The sequence below is a fragment of the Phoenix dactylifera genome, chromosome 18 (assembly GCF_051530095.1).
Source record: "Phoenix dactylifera cultivar Ajwa chromosome 18, Ajwa_hap1_PhDact_Kaust_v1.1, whole genome shotgun sequence".
NCBI lineage: Eukaryota > Viridiplantae > Streptophyta > Magnoliopsida > Arecales > Arecaceae > Phoenix > Phoenix dactylifera.
In genome coordinates, this window is record NC_143207.1 from 16690660 (window position 1) to 16714413 (window position 23754).

General features: G+C 37.7%; 2 protein-coding genes and 1 long non-coding RNA gene across 3 annotated transcripts; 1 reads left to right on the plus strand and 2 right to left on the minus strand.

Annotated features, from left to right (window-relative positions):
• Window positions 1-2096: 2096 nt before the first annotated feature.
• LOC148699541 (uncharacterized) lies at window positions 2097-2578 on the minus strand. The gene is made up of 2 exons (XR_015974606.2): window positions 2443-2578; window positions 2097-2291 (listed from the first exon to the last, which is right to left on the minus strand). It is a non-coding gene; the product is annotated as an uncharacterized LOC148699541 (long non-coding RNA).
• Window positions 2579-5293: 2715 nt separating this feature from the next.
• Window positions 5294-14472, minus strand: LOC103703311 (putative ethanolamine kinase). The gene is made up of 11 exons (XM_008786127.6): window positions 14145-14472; window positions 13251-13342; window positions 12554-12660; window positions 10618-10723; window positions 9540-9662; window positions 9298-9389; window positions 8650-8734; window positions 8431-8536; window positions 8262-8328; window positions 5707-5799; window positions 5294-5619 (listed from the first exon to the last, which is right to left on the minus strand). The coding sequence occupies exons 1-11, from the start codon at window positions 14324-14326 to the stop codon at window positions 5491-5493; spliced, it is 1182 nt and encodes a 393-aa protein (XP_008784349.4). The 5' UTR covers window positions 14327-14472; the 3' UTR covers window positions 5294-5490.
• A 5724-nt stretch (window positions 14473-20196) lies between these two features.
• Window positions 20197-20995, plus strand: LOC120112585 (uncharacterized). Its single transcript, XM_039132168.3, has one exon. It carries the CDS (start codon window positions 20229-20231, stop codon window positions 20793-20795), a length of 567 nt encoding a protein of 188 aa, XP_038988096.3. The 5' UTR covers window positions 20197-20228; the 3' UTR covers window positions 20796-20995.
• Window positions 20996-23754: the final 2759 nt, after the last annotated feature.

The window sequence follows — 23754 nt, forward strand, 5'->3', positions numbered from 1 at the left end:
TATTTTGTTGATTTTTGATCTATTGGTTCCATTGTACAATTTTGTGCTTTTCATTTTTTTTTAAAAAAAAAATTGCATGAACTTTCTCAGCCATATAATGGCAGGATGATGGTTAGGCTTCAGTTATTTGAAGGCAAAGACTGTTGCATTAGATGTGTTAACTTTTTGCTTGGAGGCAGCTGCAGTTGAATTTTTTTTTTGAAAGCCTTAGAATGTGATTTAATCATGATCAGGGGAGACATGATTAAGTTTTATTTCCTTATTAAAAATTTAATCGACAGTTCTTTTCAGAAAAAAAGAACCTGATAAAACTGTGTGGACCAGCTGAGAGATCAAAACTGCATTTTATTGACACATGCTGAAGATCACAACAAAACAGAATACTAAAATGGCGATTGGGAAACAGACATAATAGCTTGTGCAATTCTTTATTGATAGTTTTAGCACCATTCTTGATATAATGCATACATTAGTTACTCCCTTTCGGCGGGTTCTTACCGGCCTTAGTAGTTCTTGGCAAGGTTTAATGGAATGGAGTTTAATACTAAAAAATTAATCGAAACATGCAACAATAAATGGGTCGGTCGGGTGGCGGTGCCGCTCGCCATTTTTAAGTGGTCGAGGATGAAGATATTATCAGTAAACATCAAATGATAATGTTTTGGAGGCTGCTGAGGTGGTAAAATAGTCTCCCATGCCACTATCATCAGATGGCTGTTTATTTAGTTTCATGGCTTGGGCTCGCTGAGAGTGACAAAACTAGTTGTGCAGTGATATATGGCTTCACCATCACCAATTCTGTAAATGTCACCAAATATTGGCTTTGGAGGATAGAACCAGGAATGGATGTATCTTGTTTCTCTAGTCACAAGTTGGACTTTGTTGAACTATGTTATCAAATTGTAACGTTCAGACTTGAAATGTATGACCCTAATGTAATATGTTTACTCTCTTAGTTATATAAAACTTTGAAAAATATGAATTAAAATTTAAGAAAGTATATTAAGATATCAATATGCATTCCCATTTTGCCTCCGCAAAAAGTACTTCCATGAACTGAACAGTCAACCGTATCTAACTAAACTTCCCTTTTATAGAAAAAGATTGGCAAAAAGATAAACTCTAGCAAATAGAATTTTAGAGACTCCTAACTTAATAAGGACTCTAACTAAATTCAAATCCTCCTAATACTCAATGTGGCACCTCTCTTGGAAGGCTTCTTGATGGAGGATGGGCCTCTAAAAGTGAGAAATCCAACCATGTGCAAGGAAGACCAAGCCCAAGGGAAGCCTCTCATGGCGTGTGGACCAAGTCAAACTTGGTTATTTGGACTTAATCCAACATGACATGTGGCGACCCCTAATTAATCAAGACTGAATTAAGAACCCAATCAATGCCTTGACTCAACCTAATTGTGGCGTTGAGGACCTAACTCAAAGTGAATTTTAATCACTTATTACACGGACTCAATCTAATGCCCCTTGGTAACCAATTACATGGACTTAATTAAGGACTCAAATCAGCAAACTTACAATTTAATTTAGGACTCAATCTAGGACCCAATGTTAGAAATCAAACCAAACCCTAACTAGAGGATCCAATCCTCACATACAAGGACTCAAAATGACTTGACGCCTAATGTTGGACTTATGACTCAAGAAGGAAATAGACTCAATTCAATATGATTTGGCACTCCATGGTTAGCCTCTGTTTCCATGCTTGCCCCATGATTCAATTGGGCTCATGCTTTTGATTGGCTCGATTCGTCCAAAGGATGAAGACTCGATCTCCATGTGCACCCCATAATTCAATTGGGCTCAATATAATTGGAATTCCTGGAACCCCATATAATTCGATGACCTTCCAAGGAAAGGACTTAATCACCTTGCACGCTTTCAACTTGGGGCTCATGCTCCTACATCAGTATCTTAATTCTTAACTATAACATATCCATGTGATATAAACTTTCACACACTAAATTGATCATTTTGTGTTTCATCATCCTTTAATTTAGTTTAATTCATAAGCCCTTAGATTTATAATAAAATTTTGGCCAAGGTTTTTAATAAAATGAAATCTAGACATTCGATGCATGGTTATGAAACGCATTTTAGTTTTGGGAATCCAAAACGTGGTTACAGGCTTCTAAAAGGATTTAAAAAGGTGAAGCCAGCCCTTTTTATTTGGTCGCCATAGAAAAAGATTACAGAAGAAACACTTGATATTAATTATGTGCATGTCTCCGCTCTTTCCACCTACTGAAAAGTGCAGTGCATATGTATGTTCTTCAACTGAAGGGAAAAAGAAATCCATTCATCAATAAAGAACCGAATTCCATATTATCTGATCAAATACGTAAAAGAACAAAAGAGACAGTAATCTACTTTAGTCTTGTATCGTTATATATGTTATGGAGAATGAATCAGTTTGTGATAAGCTTACCAGTTAGAAGTAACAAACCTTCTCGCCATGTTGAGATAACAACAATATATATATATATATAAGCCATCTGAATGGCATGCAAACAAGAAACAGTGCATCACAACTTGGAAAACATTCAGCTTCTCATCTGAATGGCATGTTTGATCCTTCTTTAAGCAGGATGGGCGAGTGTCCGAACTGGAGAGGTAGGGCACGTGTGCCGATGGCATCGATCCGATGTCGCGAACACGTGCCCTGCTTCTCCAGCACGGCTTGCCCGACCCTTTTCTCCAGCTCCTTCGACATCGAACATGGCCCAATTCCCTTCACTTGTCGGAGAGAAGGTACATCATCACAAGGAGGACTACTTGCACCACTGCCAATTTATACATGAGAGACCTCAACAAAACTAGCTGTAGCTTTGTGAACATAGGCTATCATGTTGGTAACTTACAAGGATTAGGCTGCCTACCTAAAAGAATTGTAGTTGATTAGAAGAGGTTATGATTTCTGGAGATGTGGGAGGACATGGCTGTCTACCTAGCACCTACCTCAAAGGCACTTTGATCAATGGCAGACCACCCACTGTGGCTCTTTAGAAAGTTCAGGGAAGTGGGAACAATGATTGCTACTATCCAATCTATAATGTGACTAATGTCTGGTTGCACCAGAACTGGTGAATCAGGCCGGCAGCAATGGCTTCAACATGGCATTAGGCTAATGGTTTTTGATCTGAAGTCGTCATGAGACACTTCTAATTGCTTGATGATTCCTTCTATTTATGGATGAGCTTAAGAAGCTTGACGTAAAGCACCATTTATGTGCGAACACGCATCCTGTCTATAAGAATTTTTCATTGGTCTAAGCCATTCTCAACTCATAAAAGATAAGTGAATGGATTAAAAAAAATACTTCTCTGATTGCTACTTTCAGGATAATACTTCGAATGGTGGAGTTATGTTTGCTTTCGACGACGGTCCAATGGCTACCAAGTGCCGATGATCGTGATGTAATCCTTGAAAATTATAATCCAAGAGCATGCGTACTTATGACTTATGAGTAGTTCTAGATGCCTAACTCAACTCTTTTTAAGTTGTCAACGGCGACGGTTTGTATTATAGTGGTTCATGAGTGGCTATGTGGAATGCTTAATGGCTAAAAGGTAATGATAAGAGTTTTTAATCCTTGTTGCATCCCATGATCACGGCTATTTGTAGGAACTAACTTTGATCATTTGATGATGGAAATATGGGATTTAGCACCTTTTTTTTTTCTAGTCTTTTCATCTTTAGTCTGCATGAATGCATGAAAAATGGCGATGCAGAGGAAAATGATGAATAGCTAATTTGTGTTAGCATATTCAGAAGTGAATTACTTTGAAGACATATTCAGAAGCATCCACACGAGCTTTGGAATTCAAAATTAACATAGGCAATGAGCAAAATATTAGAAAAAAATTTATGAGAAGTTTAGAAACATTATTTTACCAAAAAGCATATGAAATAATTAATGCATAAGGCTTGTTGAAATAAGAAGTAACATAGGAGGAAACAACAACATAGACTTGCAACAGGAACTGATACTGACTAATAACAATATTTACACAAAATTTTAAGCAGCTTGCAAATTTATAAATGGAACAGTTAGTGATTTTTTTTTTTGGATTGGATTGCCAAGCTATTCAACCAAGGTTTCATGAATAACTATAGCTTCTGTTAATAATTTGTTAATAATATGGAGAGCATGGATGAGATTGTAGAATTTATAGCGGTGTATTAGTGTCATTTAATGAGCATTACTTGATGTGAGTTCAGTCTAATTGGACGATGTCCAATTTTCATCAAATTTATTGGTCTTGCACATCTTGCATTGACTTCTCACCAAATTCTTCCATCCGAATTGCAATTTCTACCAATGAATGCAAAATCTATTACTTAATTTAGAGATGAACCCTGAGGACGGTCTAGGTTTCTCTGGTCAGAAATTGTAACTTGTAGTGCCATGATTATAATGAGGGCCCGGATTTGCAATTTCTTGTTCTTTGGTTCTTGGGGTTATACAAGTGTAGGAGTTACTTTTGTTCTCCTAGTCCAAGTCCTTTACATAGCGATTCCTTTACTTCATAGATCGATGAACTGATTTTGCTCGTAAGGAACGAAAAAAAGAAAAAACAAATTAGATGCTCCTCTTCCATTCGATTAGAAAAAATAAAGATTGAACACAGCAGAATGCTCTCTATTGTCTGCCTCACTTAAGTTGTTCATATATTTCATTCAAAAAGTAGACATGTCAACTACTCAGATATTTCATCTTTTATCTGCCGAATCAAGACCATTATACTAGAACTCTTGAATAGAATGTGCATTAGCAAAACTGAGAACTGCTTAAAACAAGTTCAGTATCCATTTTTTTGAACTAACTACTATAATAGCAGCAGCAGCAGCAGCAGCAAAGATACTTCAGATACATCAAGTTTAGGAGCTAAGGCTAGCCAAATCAAAGGGGAGTTTAATGCAAACGTTAGAATCCCAGGGCTTCTTCCAAGCTAAGAAACTCTCCTGAGCAATTGTTATTTTTGTCTCCAGGCCCATTTACTAACAAGGAAGGGCCCTTAGGTGATGCACTTATCCATCACATGGATCCTCACCTTAGAGAGTTTTTTGGGCAAGATCCTGCAAGAGATGCTTAGAATTTTTTTAGGGCAGTGTAAAGATCCATCTTTAAACTAGAACAGTTGCCTCTTCCAGCTTTACCAGCAACTTTCACGCTATACTCGGTCTTTGCATGGTAAAACAAATAGAGTTATTGAGGACAATCATGGAAAGGAATACGGTAGCTGAAAAGAACTTTATACAGGTGACCCAATCACAGATGTGATGCATTCTAAATCAGGATGCAGGCAAAAAGAATTTTAAGGCAATCTGTAGGTACAATATGCTCGTCAAACTGGTATCCTTTCAGGTACAAAAGGAAAAAAATTTATTGTACAGTACAAAAAGGTAGCTGTGAGCTCTCTTTGATTGGTAAAATCTGGAAATGCATATCGTGAAATGGAGGGGAACTAATGCTTTAACCAATGCCTGACCCAGAGAGGTATTTTTGTGCCAGGGAGAAGCAGGCTTCCTTCTGTTTCTTGTATTCATTGTAGCGAAGGAAGAAGTAATCAAGGTAATCAAAATCAATTGGAGACACCTGCGCCTATTTTTCATAGGAGGGAAACAGTTAGTTTCATATAAAATTTCAGGTCACCCAATTAGACTCCAGCAAAGGATAATAAAATAATACCTGGATAAGAGCCCATAGAGCCCAGTAAATGTGTGATGCTAACCTAAAGGTATTTGTTTCAATGTACAGGGCTTCAAGATCTTTGTCAGGTACCTGTCAGCAACAATAAGCTATCTTAGTAATAGAGATGGAGTAGAAAGCAAGCACATGGCGCAGTATTTTTATTGCTAACAAGCATACAAACATGTACATGCACACATGCGCAAACATGCATGCATACATACATATATGCATATATACTTAAATACATATGTACATATATACATACATACATACATACAATAGTTCGTCTACTCACCTTCAGGAGGAATTGAGATATAAATCCTACTAACTCGAAATTGATAATGGATATTTTAGGTTGAAATTCTACATCGTTGATTATAATCTACATCATAAAAACTATCATAGAACCAAAATTCATATCTTTGGGAAGCCTCCTAAGTCCTAACCATACATCAAAACCACAATCATCAACAATTGTAATAGGGTTAGTGTGGCAAACTACATCATAAGGCATATAAATTAAAAATCAAAATCGCTAATCATGATCTACAAATAGTCCAAAATTCAATAGATTTGAATGCTTCCAAACTATAAATCATGTAAAACATCATATTAGTTATTTAAATGACATATTTTTGGACCACTTGATATATAGGCAAATGATCTTAAGAAGACATGATTTTGGTTTCAAACTAATAGTTAATGCAAATCATGATCATCGGTATAGATTCTTCAATATTAAGTCTCTCTCTCTCTCTATATATATATATGTGTGTGTGTGTGTGTGTAGAGAAAGAGAGGTAGACTTGGCTGCACTCAAGTAGATTTCCACTCAAATTCAGTCAAGTCTAGATAGAACCATAAAGTCTCGCATTGATGTTCCGAGTTGTTGGATATGATATACTCACTCTAAACTTCTACATATAAAAAATCATGTGATTTGGAAATCCAATTTTTTCACATTACTTAAACTGTCTAATTTTTTTGGCTACTTGATGCATAGGTTAGGAGTTTCTAGATCATCCAATTTAGTGTATAAGCAATTTAGAGATAGTAGATCACATCTAACGGCTCAAATCATTGTTGTCAGACTCTCATTGTCCAATTTAGATATGATAGGAGCTAAGTGGAGATCCACTCAAGTGTAGCCATCTCTCTCTCTCTCTCTCTATCTATCTATATATGTGTGTGTGTGTGTGTGTGTGTGTGTGTGTGTGTGTGTGTGTGTATACATATATACATATACATATACATATATATATATATATATACATATATATATACACATATACATATACATACATACATACATACATATACATACATATATATATATATATTATAAAGTAATATGAATGGTTTCAGAAGTAGTAAAATTTATATGGGATAAATTAGGTGCAATGACAATGATAGTTCCCTTTCAACCATGGGGTGAAGAGACTACAACTTAATATGCTTCTTAAAGCTTCAAGTAATGAAATAAAGATCCATTCTGTACATCTTCAAGCTAAATATAGGGGTCAACATCGCCATAAACATGATTAGCGCAGTATATGCTAAACCATTTTTCAGACAATACTCTAAGCGGTATAACAAAGGCATTAAAAAATGTCATAGGGTAGGGGACCAATGCATGGGTGATTAAGTGAACAGACATATTGCATAAGACCAAAAAGAAGGTTCATTTAGTGGCAGAACTCTTGTGGCCGATGCAATTGGTCAATTTACAAATCCAAAAGGACCAAAAGAGAATAGGGTAACAAAGTAGAGCACTCTTTTTGCATTTATCCACGCTACTCCCACTTATCAATTCTATCACTTTCCTTTTCCAGCTTTCGAATCTACTGGTTGCATATAGACCTTAGAAGTCAAGACCAACAGTAATAAGTTTGGAGGAAAAGCAAGGGTGTGAGACAAGAAAAAAGGTATTTCTCCTTATCAACTGGTGGAGAAGGAAAGATGGCTTTTCCCCTCGTGCTACAAATTAAGCAAAGGAGGAGAGGAGATCGAATTTTCTTCTCCACTAGCTGCGAATGAGCACATAGAGGAATTATACAAAAAAATCTGATGATAGAAATTCTTTTTAAGACTTAAAGCTGCCTCATTAACAGTTTGGATGCATTACTTAAATTCCACCTTGTAAATCAAGATAACTGAAGTTCCAATTAGCAGATTAAAAGGCCACTGTGTATAAATGAAGTAAAAAAGGAAAGCAAAACATAGTGGGAGTGCTAAAAGAAAAGGTTTTATGGCACTTTCTCATAGTAGAGTTTGTTGATTTAGCAATACTATCATGTTGAACAAAAGGAAGCTGATGGACTAATGCAATGATATTATTAACAGTGTGAAGGGAAAGAGTATATTCTTACGTTCAAAAAATTACCAAAAGAAATGTGAGATGGATTCCTCCCAAAAGGATTAATAATAATAATCTTTTCTTTCCAGTTTCCACTTTATGATAAGATTTCCACTATTAACATAACCAAATAAAAAATTTTTGCAATAATCTCTAATGAAAATTACATGCAAACCTAACCATCAAATTCACGTACCTCATGCGGTCTATCAGGTCGCAAATAATTCCTGAAGAAATGATATTGCGCATTCTTTTCTGGGTACCTACATTACAATACATCCCCAGCAACTAATTATTCAGCAATGCATTTTTTTGAAGGCACAAAACATAGTGTTAAACTGATTGTCAAGAATGAGGGAGCATACAAGCTGTAGTCACAGTCAAAGCCTGCATATTCATTGAAGTGATTTGCAATGTCATAGCCTCTATAGCTGTATGACCCATACTCAAAATCAATGAAGTAGAGTTTCCCTAAAATTTTGATAGAATTGGCCATCCAAACACAATCAAATGATGTCAAATTTCCAAAATATAAGAAAGAAACAAAAATAGCTGGAAACTGAGGAACTGAAGGTAACAGTTACCTTCTTCATCATTTAGCATCAAATTCCCAGAAAGTAAATCATTATGCGCAAAGACCACAGGAGCATTTAGAAGGTCTGTTAATTCCTGACAGTAAATCACAAGGGATAAGAATTAAATATATACTTGACTACAATAAAACTCAAGATCTTTAAACCTTAAAGGAAACCAAGAAATAAAAATGTAAAAGTTGAGATTACAAATACATTCCTGATAATCATATGAGAAAGCACAGTGCATATAAATCATTTTAAACAAATCAACCTCTTTTCTCCCATAAAATAGGGTAGTGTGCAGTTCAATTCATTTCTCAGGAATAAAAGGAGATAAGTTAGTGCACTGTAATTGACAAAGATCTTCATACAAAATCTCAAATGCAATGGCAAAGCTGGTTTCACATGGATACCAATTCTTTCTTCTCCATAGCCAACATTATGCTATTGCAGTCATGATGTAAAAAGGTATGCATTCAACAGTTATATATATCGCTTTGTGCAAGAATATCTAACTCATAAGAGAAGTTGCAAAATTGTGCCAATGTCCTGTGAACTAATAAAAGGCGCCATCATTACAAAAATGTGTATTCAAGAGTATGGAAAGTGGCAACAAGAAGCAGTGAAGCACAATCAGTACATCCCCAGAGAGAGTACCTTGAGTGCAATAATTTCATTGCAGATTTCTTTAAATGAAATTGTTTCATATTTAGCCTGCTTCTCATTGTCATCAAATTGTAACACCGCAGCTGCAACCAACATTTTCTTAAGTTAAGATGGATGTCAACAGAAGTATACAGAAGGAACCCAGAAGGCATGCAGCATAAGAAAAGTACAATATAACTTATTTATTTGTCTAATTAAAAAGGAAATATAAGGCCATAGGAGTGACTGGTGACCTTTTTCTAAGAACTTGAAGACATCATTCCACAGTTGTGCTTCACTAGAACCTGGTATATCCACTTGATGGAATTTATAAAGTTGTTTAGCAATTTCAGCAGCTATTTTAGGGTTACTCATGTCTGCAAATGCATAAATAAATTCAGGTCAATGGAAGCAGGATGCAAAAAAAAAATATTAAGGAAAAATAAGGGGAAGAAACTTGAAATGTAGAAAATTGATAGAATAAAAGTATCATTCCATGCAGTAGCGCATCATAGAGTACATACTGTTTCAGCCATTACTTGGAATAATACAGGGGGTGGGCCATGTGCCACACAACTGAGCTGTACTGCAGTATGAATGAAAATGCTACCATCTCTTCCAAAGTTCATAAAATGGACCAATTAAGAATGGAGAAAAGAAACAAGGATAAGCAGAGAGGCACCAAGCCTACTAAACTCTGGTAAAGAAGTGGGATCCAAATTGGCACCAAAAGGGCAAAAACAAATACATGATCTATTTTGTAGTAATTTGGGTTCCTCACAATTTTTTAAGAGAATAGAAACCTAACATAATCTTTTTTATTCCAATTAACAGCCTAATTATCCCCTGTAGAACTGAAATCAACTATAAATAACAGGAAACCTTGTTAACATAGGCTCTTTATTGGATTATCATGATGAATTAATTCAACTTCTTCCAATGGACTGTACAACAATTAAGTGAACAACATTTAGACCCTATTAATGGTCCAGCATCCCCTTTGCCCAGGGTTACTAGTGTGCTTTAGTTCCAAAATAATGAAACAACTTTGTTGGTCCTGGTCAATCTCTTGCAACCCTATCATTATCAGATACTTCACACTTGCTCTTACCCCACTGCACCACCCGCACCCCCCAAACCGCCCGCGCAAAAAAAAATAATAAAAGAAAAAAATCACACAACCCATGAAGGAAATCCATTGGTTAAATAAATCAAATGAAATGCAGTTTGTTAGACTAAGAGCTAGCGGTTTATTTTAAATTCAGAAACTTGAAATAAGTGTACTTTGTCTATTTAATTGGCATTATATGACTGATAACAGGATGTGCTTACCTGATGGTGAAAGTGTACGAGCATTGATGAATGACTGAATAATGCCATTTTTAAATATTCCTAGCAATTTGGCACCAAATCCGGCTGCTGAGAGATATGGTATGGCCTAATAAGAATATTGGTAGCCAGTAAGCAATCAATTACATGCTATGCAATTAAAGGTCTAATAGAGAAGATAAGTTTCAATTTAGCTAACATTTACACAATACACCAAAATTTATGTATGAAATAGCGAAGAAACAGGGGGTGGATAGCCAAAATTGAATCAAGGGAATTGGTGAGATACTAGCTGGCTACAGGATGGGATTGAGGACTGGGGATGAGGATTAGAGGTCTCCCCAACCCTCGTTTTGATCGTTCCTTCAATCTTTTTTGTTATTGTTATACTTAATATAGAGATTGAATATTGATTGGGTTGGTGAAGCTTGCAGCCTGTGCATGGAGGAGAGGAAGAGAAAGGAGAGGGGAAGGAGGAGAAAGGAAAGAGGCAGAGAATGAAGAAGAGCATCAACCTCATTAGGGCCTTGCAATGGCTTTAGGACCAAGAAAATCTTAGAACACTGGCCTGATTTGAGCCCAAGTATAATGATCCAGCCCCAACCACAGCTAAAAACAGGTTTGTTGTCTTAGAGAATCAATCAAGTGGATGAAAATGTCTTCCTAGTATATCTCAATTCCCACCTTGAATAAAGGGTAAAAAGTGACAAGCAAACTAACGCCCAAATGCTGGGCGCCAATTTATTACCCAATGATGTAAGGAGACTCATGAAAACAATATGCATGTTACAGGACATCCAATCACAGGCCACTAAATGGAAGATGAAGTTGGCCTCGACTAAAAGACCAAGGCATTAGAACTCCAAGTTATTTGTATCCATGTGGGCTACATTCATGGCTACATTCACTTCATGCCGAAGCTTAACCTCTAGATAGTGCAAAATAGATGCAAGAAAACATCAAAGAGCCATATGACAGAGATTTGAAACCCAAGGCTTCGCATCAAACTATGAACCCAATGGCACTGCAAGATTATAAAACCATTTAAACAAAATTAGACCATGACCATGGTGCTTGCAGAAGGTGAAAAAACTTGGTTCTTAGTTGATGAGTTGCCCTTTAAAACTCTTCGCAAACTACGTTTCGGAAATGGGATCTAATATCCCATGTGAGTTAAACATACTTCATGAACAAGGAACTGGGAATTTAGATTGTGAAATACAACATACATGCAAGAAGACATCAAAATAGGGATTTCTAGACAGATTTAGCAAAATCTTATTAACAATAACATGGCATTGTAAACTGAAATTGGGATTTCTAGACAAATTTATCAAAATCTTATTAACAATAACATGGTACTGTAAAATGACCACTACAATCCAGAGGCTTAAGCTGTCAAGGAAGGGATCAAATGTATATCAGGCCTTAACAACCCCTCACGCGCAGTCTGGACCATGCAAGTGAAGGAGAACAATGAAAAGTTTATCAGGCCTTAACAGGTATAAGATGAAAAGTATCAATGAATACCATATATTTCTTTCCTTCAAATTGAATTTATTCCTCGATTTTCTATCAGGGTAGATGATGTTAAAGTATCAGCTGAAGTATCATTTAGTCATTTGCCAAACACATAAAAACGATAGTAGACACAAATGCTGGAGACTCATAAATCATATGAGTGACCACATATTTGATGCTACGACCAAAAGTCAAACCACCCAAAAACTAAGAAAATAAGAAGCTATTAGGTTCATTATCAGAAGGAATCACAATACAGCATGCAGATTGATGTTTGTCATAGTAAACTCAACCTACGCAACTTTTTTTTGAGAAACAATCTAAGCAAATTTATTATAAACCTTCCAAAGGAGGTCTTGCATTTATCCTCAAAAAAAAACTCTTAAAATTTCAAGGAAATAAAAATTGAAACATCTACCAGCAACTCTCGCTTGCGATCAATCACTAAGTCTGTATTTGGACCATACAATCGGACGGTCAGAGAAACATCATTGCCACTTTCTTCTTTCACAGATACCTTGAGCACTGCAAGAAATACATATCAATTGTCATAAATTGACTATTGTAGGGAACATGATATGCCATCATTTCAGAATGTGAATATCTCTGTAGCAATAGGAAAGGACAAATGGCCATTGATTGGTGACTATGGAAGCTTGTAAAAGTATTTAGATATGCAGGAATAGATATGGAGCAACCATGCAGCTGCTGTTGCGGCATGCTTCTTTTTGTAGCTAAAACTGCAACATTTGTGCAAGTAGTGGCCTTAATGTGGAAGACATGTTTCCACGTAAATTATAGCATCTGATTGCCAGCTTGCATCAGTACATACTCATGTGCAGGCGTATTAATTAGTCATGGTGGATTCATTTGAATGCACCAGTATAATGCTGCTATCCTTTCGCATCCAACCATTTCCTAGATATCCATATCTTATGGAATTATAAATTATATTAGCAAAAAATAAAACCATGAGAATGAAAACTGCAAGCCTATACAAATGCAATTAGCAATAATATGTGATCACTATCTGTAATCTTAATCCTATGATAGCATTTAACTTTGGAACAAGATAACAACAAGAAGATGTCGCAATTTCAAACAGCAGAACTCACAGAGATTTGTGATACCACCAGAAACAGTCTCCATGGAGAAACATGAATTGTCGAGAGAAGACCACTTCCTAAACAAATCCTTGCATAGGTCTCTGAGAAGAAAAACATTGGATTCTCAGGTCAGAACGAAACAGCCAGGAAACCTTGTTCTTGCAGGTCAAAGTAGTAGAATAATTAACGATGTTGACATGTGAAGGGCGATCCGATAAGAGTATTAGGTGGCAAATAAATCCAGATGACTATAATCTTTAAATCCAAATACAGCAAAACCAAAATGACAATTGGATATATCAAGGGGAACAAGGAGACTGAAACAGTAAGGGGAAAAAGGGTGTCACGAACACACATATAGAAAGTATCTCCATCAACTACCATCAGAAAATCACCAGCTGTAGAATATCAGTGACGACCAAAACATTTCGGAAGTACATTTTCTCGCTGCCGTGGTTCAGTAATCAATAAAGAACAGCTAGGTAGCTGATCTAGTAGCAGTTAAAAACATAAGCCTTATTTGGTTATTTCTACAAGTTGACGCTAGCCATTTTTCCGAAAAAAGAACAGAAAAAAAAATCCAAGATTACATGAAAGTAGATAACAATACGAATGAGTCATAGTGAGAAAATCATATCAAAGTAAAACAGGAGCAAAGTAAGCAGTAAAGAATTCGTTTGAATCAGCGAATGCCAACAAGAAAGCCCTAAAAAAATTCCAAAATCCGCAACATCAAACCAAGAAAAAGAAAAGGAGACAACCCTACGACGGTGATCGAAATGCAGCAAAAAGGAATCTGAACCCTAGCACCATTCAAGAAAGCTAAATCCGTAGGAAATCAATAGAAATGCTTCGAAATTCAGGAGGGAAGAACAGAAAGATGAGGGAGAGGAAGGGACTGACATGATCAGAGGCTTCATTTCGGGGAGCGGGAGCGATATATCGATCTCCTTCGTAGACGAAGGGATCGACGGAACGCCGTTCTTCTCCTTCTCCTTCCGCCGCTCCTCCGGAGCTCCACCGCCCACTTCCCTCTCTTCTTCCATGGCCGCCACTGGATTCCAGCCCTTCTCCTCAGCCCCCATCTCCTCGCCGCTCGCCCTTTTATATCTCTCTCCCCCTTCTTGCTTGTCCGCTGGGAGAAGGAAGAGAGGAAGAAGAAGAAGGAAGCGGGAGACTAGGTCCGATAGGACCGGATGTCCAAGGCCTCGCGTTCTTGGAGATCCTTGGATCGGCTACCGATCTCGAACAGGAAACAGCCTTTTTTTTTTTTTTTTTTTTTTGGTACAACGACGTCCCACCTCCGATGAGTGTAGATGCCGCCAACAAAATCCGAAAATAACAAAGCAGATAAATAATCCAGTACTATGTCACGCTTTCTCCAAATAAAACCTCGAAAATGGTGAGCTGCATAGGAAGCAACCCATTTAGATGCACAATTTGCTTCCGTGTAGATGTGTGTGGCCTGATGGGCACCACACTCCTGCAGTAATCCACGAATGTCAAGTAACAACGGCCTGCCTTCGCTTGCACGGCGCCAACCCCTGATCCAATTAATTGCTGTAGTCGAATCGCCCTCAAGGATGATCTGGTCTGCACTTAGCGTCAATCGAGCATAGGAGATGCCCTTCCAGGCAGCTCCTAGCTCAGCACACACCACCGAGAAATCGAAGATCCGCTGACCCCCGTCGCCACTAGTCTAGAATCATGATCTTTAATGACGAAGCCTCCGCCTCTCCCGTCATCGGCCATACTGTCATCAAAATTCACCTTCAGGAAATCAGATGGTGGAGGCACCCAGGATACGAAAACATATCTAGACGCTGCAAGAGCAGAAGAGGGGCCCAGATGCTCATGGCTAACCTGGTGGGTGAAATCTTAGCGGTGCTAAAAGACTTCTTCATATGCAGTAATGCTCTGGCCATCACCGCTCTCTGGAGCGAGTTGTTATTTTTCAAAACTTGCTAAAAATGGTAGGTCAGGTAGACAACACGAATTCCTCCCTCTCCTCCGACTCAGACACTGACACTGAGGCCTCCATAAAATGCAGAGACTTCTCAATGGACGACCATCTCTGTCCCTGATCATAAAGGAACCCGCGCACCCCTAGGTCTGACAAGCCCGTGGGTACTTGGCTAGCACAGGATAGATGGACTCCCCTCTTTCTGGGCCACGTTGCAGCGCGGCATTCGTCTAATTCACAGATCGCAGCGTGAAACTCCAATAGTCTCGTGAAACGTGTTAATGTACCTATTATTTGTACCAAGTTTGGGCTCCGAAGCAGTCTGCCACGTGCCCAGGCGTTTCTTCTAATAGCCTGTGAACACGTCAGCGTATGGTAGGGCGGTAACTCAGATTGAGTGCGAATTTGTCGGCCAACAGGAGCGATCGTATGCGACGGAGCCGACCACCGTCAGATCTTTCCTTCATACCATCCCGACCGTCCACTCTGCCTGACCGTTTGGGTATTGGCCGGTGGAAAAGGAAATTTCCATAGCGAAAAGTAAAAAAGTTTTTTTACACGAATACCCTTATAAAATTCAAATTTACAGAAATACTTCCTTAAAATTTATATTTATTTATATACCCTTATAAAATATTATTTTTCCACAAATGCCCATAATAAAACGATTCTTCTAATACCGTTAATAAAAACCATATTTATTTTAATTAAAAATAAAATAAAATTTTGAATTACTTTTTTTTGTCCTCTATCGCGATCGCCTTATAAATATTTTTTTACACGTCTATCCATTAAGAACATTTTAATCATTTTAATTTGAAACCGTTAATTTTTTTAACAGCGTTAGATGGTATAAATAAATATGCAAAAATAATAATTGAAAAGGAGAAAATAGTAAAATAAGTGTTTTACGAGAGTATACATGTAAATATCAACTTTGAAAAAATATTTATATAAAATTTGATATTTAGAAGAATATTTATGAAAAAAAACCCAAAGTAAAAAATTATACCCTACATCTCGTGCACCATAACAACGGTGTACCATAGGAATAATTCAAAATAAGTGCATGATAAATTGATCATATATAAAAATGAAATAAGATGACCGGCATGATGCACCACCTCATGGTGACCTGGTGTAGGATATAATCTCGGCACAGAAGGATCCACGAATCTATGCTGTTTGTCTCGATGCACGCCGTCTTTGAATGGTCTATGGGCAAGTTGTGTGGGCATCCAAACTGGCCTTTGCTATTATCTAACTTAATCTTCTTCATGCTTATGTAAATGTTTATACAAAATGACTGACTCAAAATTTCATTTTTCCTGTCCTCTAAAAAATATTGGCTGAAGCATTGAATGCTACATATTTCAGATACTGAAAAAAGAAGCTTGTTCCGGAACGAGAAAAAGAAGACAGATTACAGTTTTTATTACCTCGCAAGATATATACTGCAGAGGCATGTTTTACCTCCAGCATGGAAAGTATTATCGGAGAAGGTGTTTTAATTGCTACAGATGATGGATGGATGCTAAGACCAGATTATGGACTTGTTTGGTTCGTGGGAAGAAGATAGTGGGGGAGAGTATGATCAATGAAAAAATTGAGAAATGTCTCGTGTTTGGCTGTAGTTTTCAAAGATGACATAGAAAAGTAGCTTTTTCATAAAAATAAGATTCTCATATTTTATGAAAAACAAAAAATCAAATATTGAGAATTGCGGTTATTTTTTTTCCAAAAATATCTTCAAGCTTTTAGATAGAATGAGATAATGTCTCTGTCTTTATAACGGATATAGGTGATATTTTATACAATTTTTTTAGCAAAATAGATGCTCAACCAAACATGCAATAATTAATCTTTCAAGCATTATATGCTCATGCATGAATTTCTATAAAATATATGTCAGTGAAATTTTTTTTTTCCTCAAACCAAATGACATATGTATCTTATTTTTCAAGGATTTCTGTTGGCTGTAAGTTGAAAGCATGGGGCAATAATTTACAGTTGCGCGTCCCTCATGCTATTTTCATAGCTTAGCGCTGAAGTTCTGCTCTGTGCTTAGCTTTGACTACTGGTTTCTTGGCAAATTCGGATTTGAAATGGATCCCAAGTTTTGTTTTCATTTCCACAAGAGTTTTGTCCATATCTTAGATGCCGGTTTGCTTCAGTCGTTTAAGGCTTCTTTGCATCATGGTGACTTTAGCCGCTGAACACGTATGGTGCAGATTTTTCTAAATGAGGTGGCTTTGCTTTTATTATTATTATTATTATGATTTTGGAGGGGGAGGAGGGTTTGAGAAGGGGGGGATGGGATATTGCTATTATTTGAAACTACTGTAACTAAGTAGTTGTTTGGAGCTTTGTAATTGAAGTTATACTACAATTCAAACTTAATTGAAGTTATACTACAATTCAAACGGATGACGAGCATAAGCACCCAATGTAAATAGAAATAAGGGTGTTCTGAATGAAGAGTTATGCATCGAAGCCGTCAGTGGTAAAGGCTTGAGTGTGGAATTGGGTGCCAACGTAGAGAGGGTGGATGGCAGTGCAAGCCTTAAAGAGAGTAGAGAAGGTGAAAGAGAGAGAGAGAGAGGACGGCACAGTGAAGTTCGAAGCGAAGAAGGTAGTTGTGAGCCTTCCGAATATGACAGAGATCGATCGTGTCATGAAGGCGGCAGCAAGAAGGGACTCGAAAGCTTAAGTGAGGACAGAGATGAAGTTCAAGGTGGAGAAGACAGCCGTAGGCCTCCCAGAAATGGTAGGTTCTGGCGATGGTGAGAAAGAACTCAAGTGAGACCGAGTGCGGGGCGGCCCAATACATTTGGGGGCCTAAGACAAATCCAATGAATGAGGCCTTTTTTTTTAATAATAAAATTTTTTAATAAATATAAAATATTTAAAAAAATGATATAGAAATAGATAGCTATCAAGTATACTATTTCAACAAAGATATATAAATTTAATAAAAATAGGTAAAAAACTGTTTTAATTTAATATAATTTTTAAATGAAAGTAAATAAAAGTAATTGCTCGAAAAGAAGGACCATGAAACTGATTAATTAACTAAGATAATGCTTGACAATAGTGTTTACCATGTCAAGTAAAAGCCCAATAGGAAATGGTTATCTCATGGCACTTCATTGTCAAGGTAATAAAAAAATTGAACCTCTCTATAAGAGAAAGTAGGGGCATTATGGGAAATTCACTCCATCCAATAAATAAAAGTCCCATCCCACCGTCTCCCCTTCAAGGGAGTACCCAAGCAGCAACTGCAACATCACAGCACAGCAGCCATTCAACTCCCTCTAGCTCCTTTTCTCTCTCTACCACCCAAGAGGGGAGAAGAAACCGAGAGGAGAAAATTAAAAGAATCTCCACCCTCCAAGAAGTCCATCTCCGAACCCCCTATCTTTCTTCCCGATGGCCCAGCTGGATCAGGAGTAATGTGAGGGAAGGAAAACCAAGACCAAAACCAAAAAAGAGAAGGGATGAAAGATAAGAGTGGAAGACGAGGGGGGTGGAAGACGAGGGGGGGGGGGGGGGGGGGGGGGGAAGACGAGAATGGAAGGAATGAGTGTTTGTATAGCTGCAGCATCTTCCGGTGGGGGCCTTCCCTGGGCCAGGGGCCTTAGGCGACCGCCTCAGTCGCCTAAGGCTCGAGCTGGCACTGACCGAGTGAAGAATAAAACGGAAGAATGAGGAGGATGAGAGATTTTTTTTAATTAAGATTATGTACTTTAGCAGCTCCAATTTTTTCTGTAGTCATTTTAATTGCGAGCTGACCTGATATAAGATGGTGTTGAGATGTAATAACACAATGTACAATATAATTTGAGCTACAAGATCCAAACAAACGGACTGGCTTACACTTGAGCAATTTGAGTTGCATTGGGCATCACTTTTAGGTTTCAATTGAAATCAGGTTGCTTTTGGCTTATGGATAATCAATCCAGACTTTTGAACCTGTGAGTGGTTGCTGCGTAAGCCACTATAGAAGGTTCTAATTCATTGTTTTCTCCGGACAATCACATGTAGATGAGTAATTGAACTGGAACTCTGAGATGACGACCCTTTCTTCCATAGTGTCATAATTGGGGACAAGGTTGAGGGACAGTAATGATTGCATGCATTAAGCTTTTGTGACAGCAGGCTTGAGAGATCCTGGATGGCCGTGATCCTGATGCAATTTAATGATTTTTTTTATTATACTAGTAACTTGATAAGTAGAGATCATCACGAAGAATAAGATAAGAGAAAGAGACCATCATGAAAATATGGTTCTCAGTATGAACATCTTCAAATAGAGACCTATCGGCCAATCTTCAAATAGATACAACCTCGAGCATCATATTGACTTAAACGTGAAAAATCAAAAAAATGTGCGGCCCTTAAAATCCAAATTTAACTACCTTCCAATAGGCTAATTCATAAAAAAAATTAATTTTTTAAATATATTAATATAATTTTATAGATCGCGTAATAATCTACACCGCGTAATTGACTCATCTAGCTAGACCTCGAGTTTTGATGAGAGTTTTAGTGATCATCTAAGCATTAATGGGAACGGATGATAATCTTGAGCTTTTCAATTGCAATTTAGGAGGCTATACATCAATTGCTAGGGAGAATCCGGCACAAAATTATAGGCCTAACACGAGTACCCAGCACTCAACTCTTTGGGCCCCATCCTTACGTGTACCTTCCGACACCGCATTAAAATACCCCCCGCCCATATCCGCGTCCAAACTAAACTAATCCTCGCCACTAAATCGCTGGACCCCACTGCGACGGCAACCGATCCAACCGTCGTCCGCCACACGTGACACGCGGGGCCGTCCCGATCCGGTCTTCAGTGAGAAGGACCTACCGGGGCGCCCCCCGCACCCCGGCCTCGATTCCGAGCATCTTCGCAACATATTCCTTCTCCCATTCAACGGCCCAGATTTATCTCCTCTCTCTTTATATGTACCCCCCACTCTAGCTTCAGCTCGAATTCGAAGGCCGAAGCTCTCGGGATGGAACTCCTGGAAATGCCCCTGGTGCTCCGCCTCCAGTCCCTCCCCGCCGCCGCCGCCGCCGGCGGCTCCCTTTGGGCCTGCCTCGCCGTTCTCGCGGCCGCCCTCGGCCTCTGGCGCATCCGCGCAGTCGGATCCCGAGCTGAGGCTTCTCTCCCCCCTTCCACCCCACCTCCCAAGCTCGGCCCCGCCGAGCCGGCCCAAGCCCCGGCACCCGCTCCGGCTCCGGCACCCCCGCAGTGCCACGTGGAGGACATCAGCACGCCGAAAGCCCGGTTCATGGCATACTACGACTCCTGCGACCGGCTCGACGTGGAGGATGACGGCGACGACGAGGCGGAGGTGGATAGCGGTCGAGAGGTAGACGGCGTCAGTGACGGTAGAGCTCCTTTGACGGCGCCGTGGGAGGGATTTGGATGGGAGGGGTTGATGGTTAGGAGGAGAGGGGACCTGGGGTGGTACCGTTACCAGGACCTCACGGCGCTTAACGGCAGCGTCGTCAGGCTGTGGGACGGCAACGGTGTTCTGACGGCGACGTCACGGAGGACGTCATTGATAGGATCGTAGTGACGTAATGAGGAATTTAGAAAAAAAATTTGTTTTGTTATATGTGCATAATTATTATAATTATAATTTCCTTTTCCTTTTCTTTTCCTTTGTAAGCTTGTCACCTGCTACCAAATTATTGGTGGTAGGGCACAAAAGGAATTTACTCAATTCCTCTCCACTTCAATAAAAAGTGCAATAAAATTCTTCAAAAATTCAAAGATGTTGAAATGAAAATGACTTTGTATTTGTTTTCTTTTTTGCTAGAGATGACTTTGTATTTGTAGGCGATCCATGCCACAATTCTGGTCACAGAAGTTACTAATAATATCATGCCCAATGACTAATATCATATTACCGACTAAGATAAATTTATATGCTTGCACAAGTAATTTAAAGTTCTGACAACAGACCTATGTGTAAAGATATCAGAATCAAGATGGGTGATGTAAGCTCGGTGCCTTTTTTTTTTTTTCAAAAAATTACTCCAACTACTGTTTTAGATTAATTTTATATTTTTTTGGTAGAACAATAATTTGTTATAACATTTTAGTTCATATATAGATCAATTCTTACATCAGTAGTATAAGTTTATGCATGTATAACATAAATTTAATTAGTGAGCTCATGTTATTCATTTGGGCATGCTCCTTTGCCATCCGTATGTATACAATGACAAGCTCTGAAACGAAATATTGAATTTAGACTTTGAGTTTATTAGTTCCACTAAATTTATTTTTCATTTTCTTGAGTTATATCTATGTTTTTTTATTTTTTTCTCATATTGATATTGATATAACTAATATGAAAGTCACGATCACGGGGCTAATAGGTGCCCGGAAAGGGGTAGGGATAGCGATCCATTTCAAGAGTGTTGTGGTGTATTTTTTTTCCACACATAATGAAAAGAATAAGGATGATTATGTTGCAATTACAGTTATTTTTACCCATCTATCATGTCTAAATATAATTGGAGAGGAACTTTATAGCTTGATAAAAAGAAAAACTTAATGATATAAACTGTAAGAATTTGCATGAGGTAAACATGTGCCACCTTAAAGAATGCAACTTAGACTTGCAAATAGACTCGCATAGACCCTAAACATAACTTGTGGTCGCGACGACCATTTGTCGTGTTTAACCATAAACAAAGAGGCCAATATAATTGTCTAAGTATGATATGTGAAGCCACTAAGTCACAATTAGTTGTTTATAGGCTATATTAATGCCCCCTATTGTTGGTAAGTAACCCACTTGTGTCTGTCCCCATCCAAAAATTGTCGTGTTACTAGAAAGAAGACTGAGAATTGTGGATCTTCTTTTTTTTTTTTCTCCCCTTTTTGCATTATTTTAACATCACCATGTTATTCTTGAGGGAAGACTATGTTAGTTCCAATTGACCATAATGGTTTAAATATCAGTTGAACTGCAGCATAATGCAAAGGATAGCAGTGTTTGTGTTGAAATTCTCTTCCTGGTTCTCAAAATATGATGCTTTAACTAATTTTATGAGCAAGCAATACCCAAAACATTTTATGTTTTATGTTAACATTACACCATTGCAAATATAATATTTGTATGAGATAATGAAATTTGCCTATTTTCAATAACGGAAGCGATTAGGCTAGACTTATCTTTCTGCAGAAAAGAATATGCCAACTTTTAAGTTGCAGATAGGAGAAACAAAATTATTTTTTACCAGAAGAAATCACAATGTTTGCAATTATTACTAACTTAATCATCTGCAACAATTAAAGTTTTGGCTAAATTGTATCTTTAAAGCCATCTGTTTATTCGGCATTCTTTTGCAAAATGCTTGACTAAAACATGTTCTGCTCTAGCTATATTGTCCCCTATTTTGGTTATGGATATGCTTAATGACATTATAATTGAAACAAATTCTTCTTTATTATCAATAAAAATCTCATTTGAATTAAAGTTCATAAAAACTAGCTAGAAACCATCAATGGCTGTTGTTAGCTATTAGTGGGATTAGTTTATAAATCACCAAATCTCTCTTCCCTGAGATTTCGTGAATCAGCTTGGTGCAACCTATGCTTATTATTTGCATATTTTAATATGTTCGAGCACCATCTCAGTTAAATCTAAATCATAGTTCTTAAGCAAACTCATCCTCACAGCTCTAATTGAGCAGACCATGATTTTAAAGCTCTTTGTTGAACCAAGCAACAGCTACTATGTCCAAGATCAATGTTTCATCAAGTCATTTTGTGCCATGATGTGGTCCATGAGATGGTTGATATTTATTTAATTTTTGAGAGTAGGGGTGGTTGGTTATTTAAAATATAGCGACAAGATATGGTTATCGATTCCTTTGGTTTAGGGCATAAGAGCCCAAATAACAACTTGTTTAGATAAAAAACGTAAACTAATCGAGATTTATATAATTTAGAACAAATAAACAATTTTTTCTTATGTAACCATGCAAGATAGACATGAGAAAAATTCATCTTCACAATTGATGTAGGGGTAATTCTACTTGATCATCGATCCCTCTCTCTCAAAGGATATGATATGCTGAGCAAGCAATTTATTATATAATACATAAAATTCAAGCTATCTGCATCACTTTGTCCATTAAACTTTTCACTAATTTACATTTTTTGAACGAAGAAAAGATTGCAGCATTTTATGTCTAACTTGCTTAGATTATTAAGTTTCTTCTTTTACACATCATGCATTAAGCTTTTCCTTTGTCAACCATACATGAGTAGTATGAGAACTTCATGTTGCACTTTAATTGCAGCACAGGAAAACGTTGAGTGGGGGTAGAAGAAGAGTGCCATCAAAATGTGAACTAGTTAGAATGGTAGAACTTAATATTGTCAAAAATGACTTCCCTTGAAGTCAATCTACATGCACTCTTGAACGATGTCTATGAACAACTACACGCCGATCACGCTTAAGTTGACTACGACGACATTACCGACTTGGAATTAATAAAAGAGAGATCCAGAGG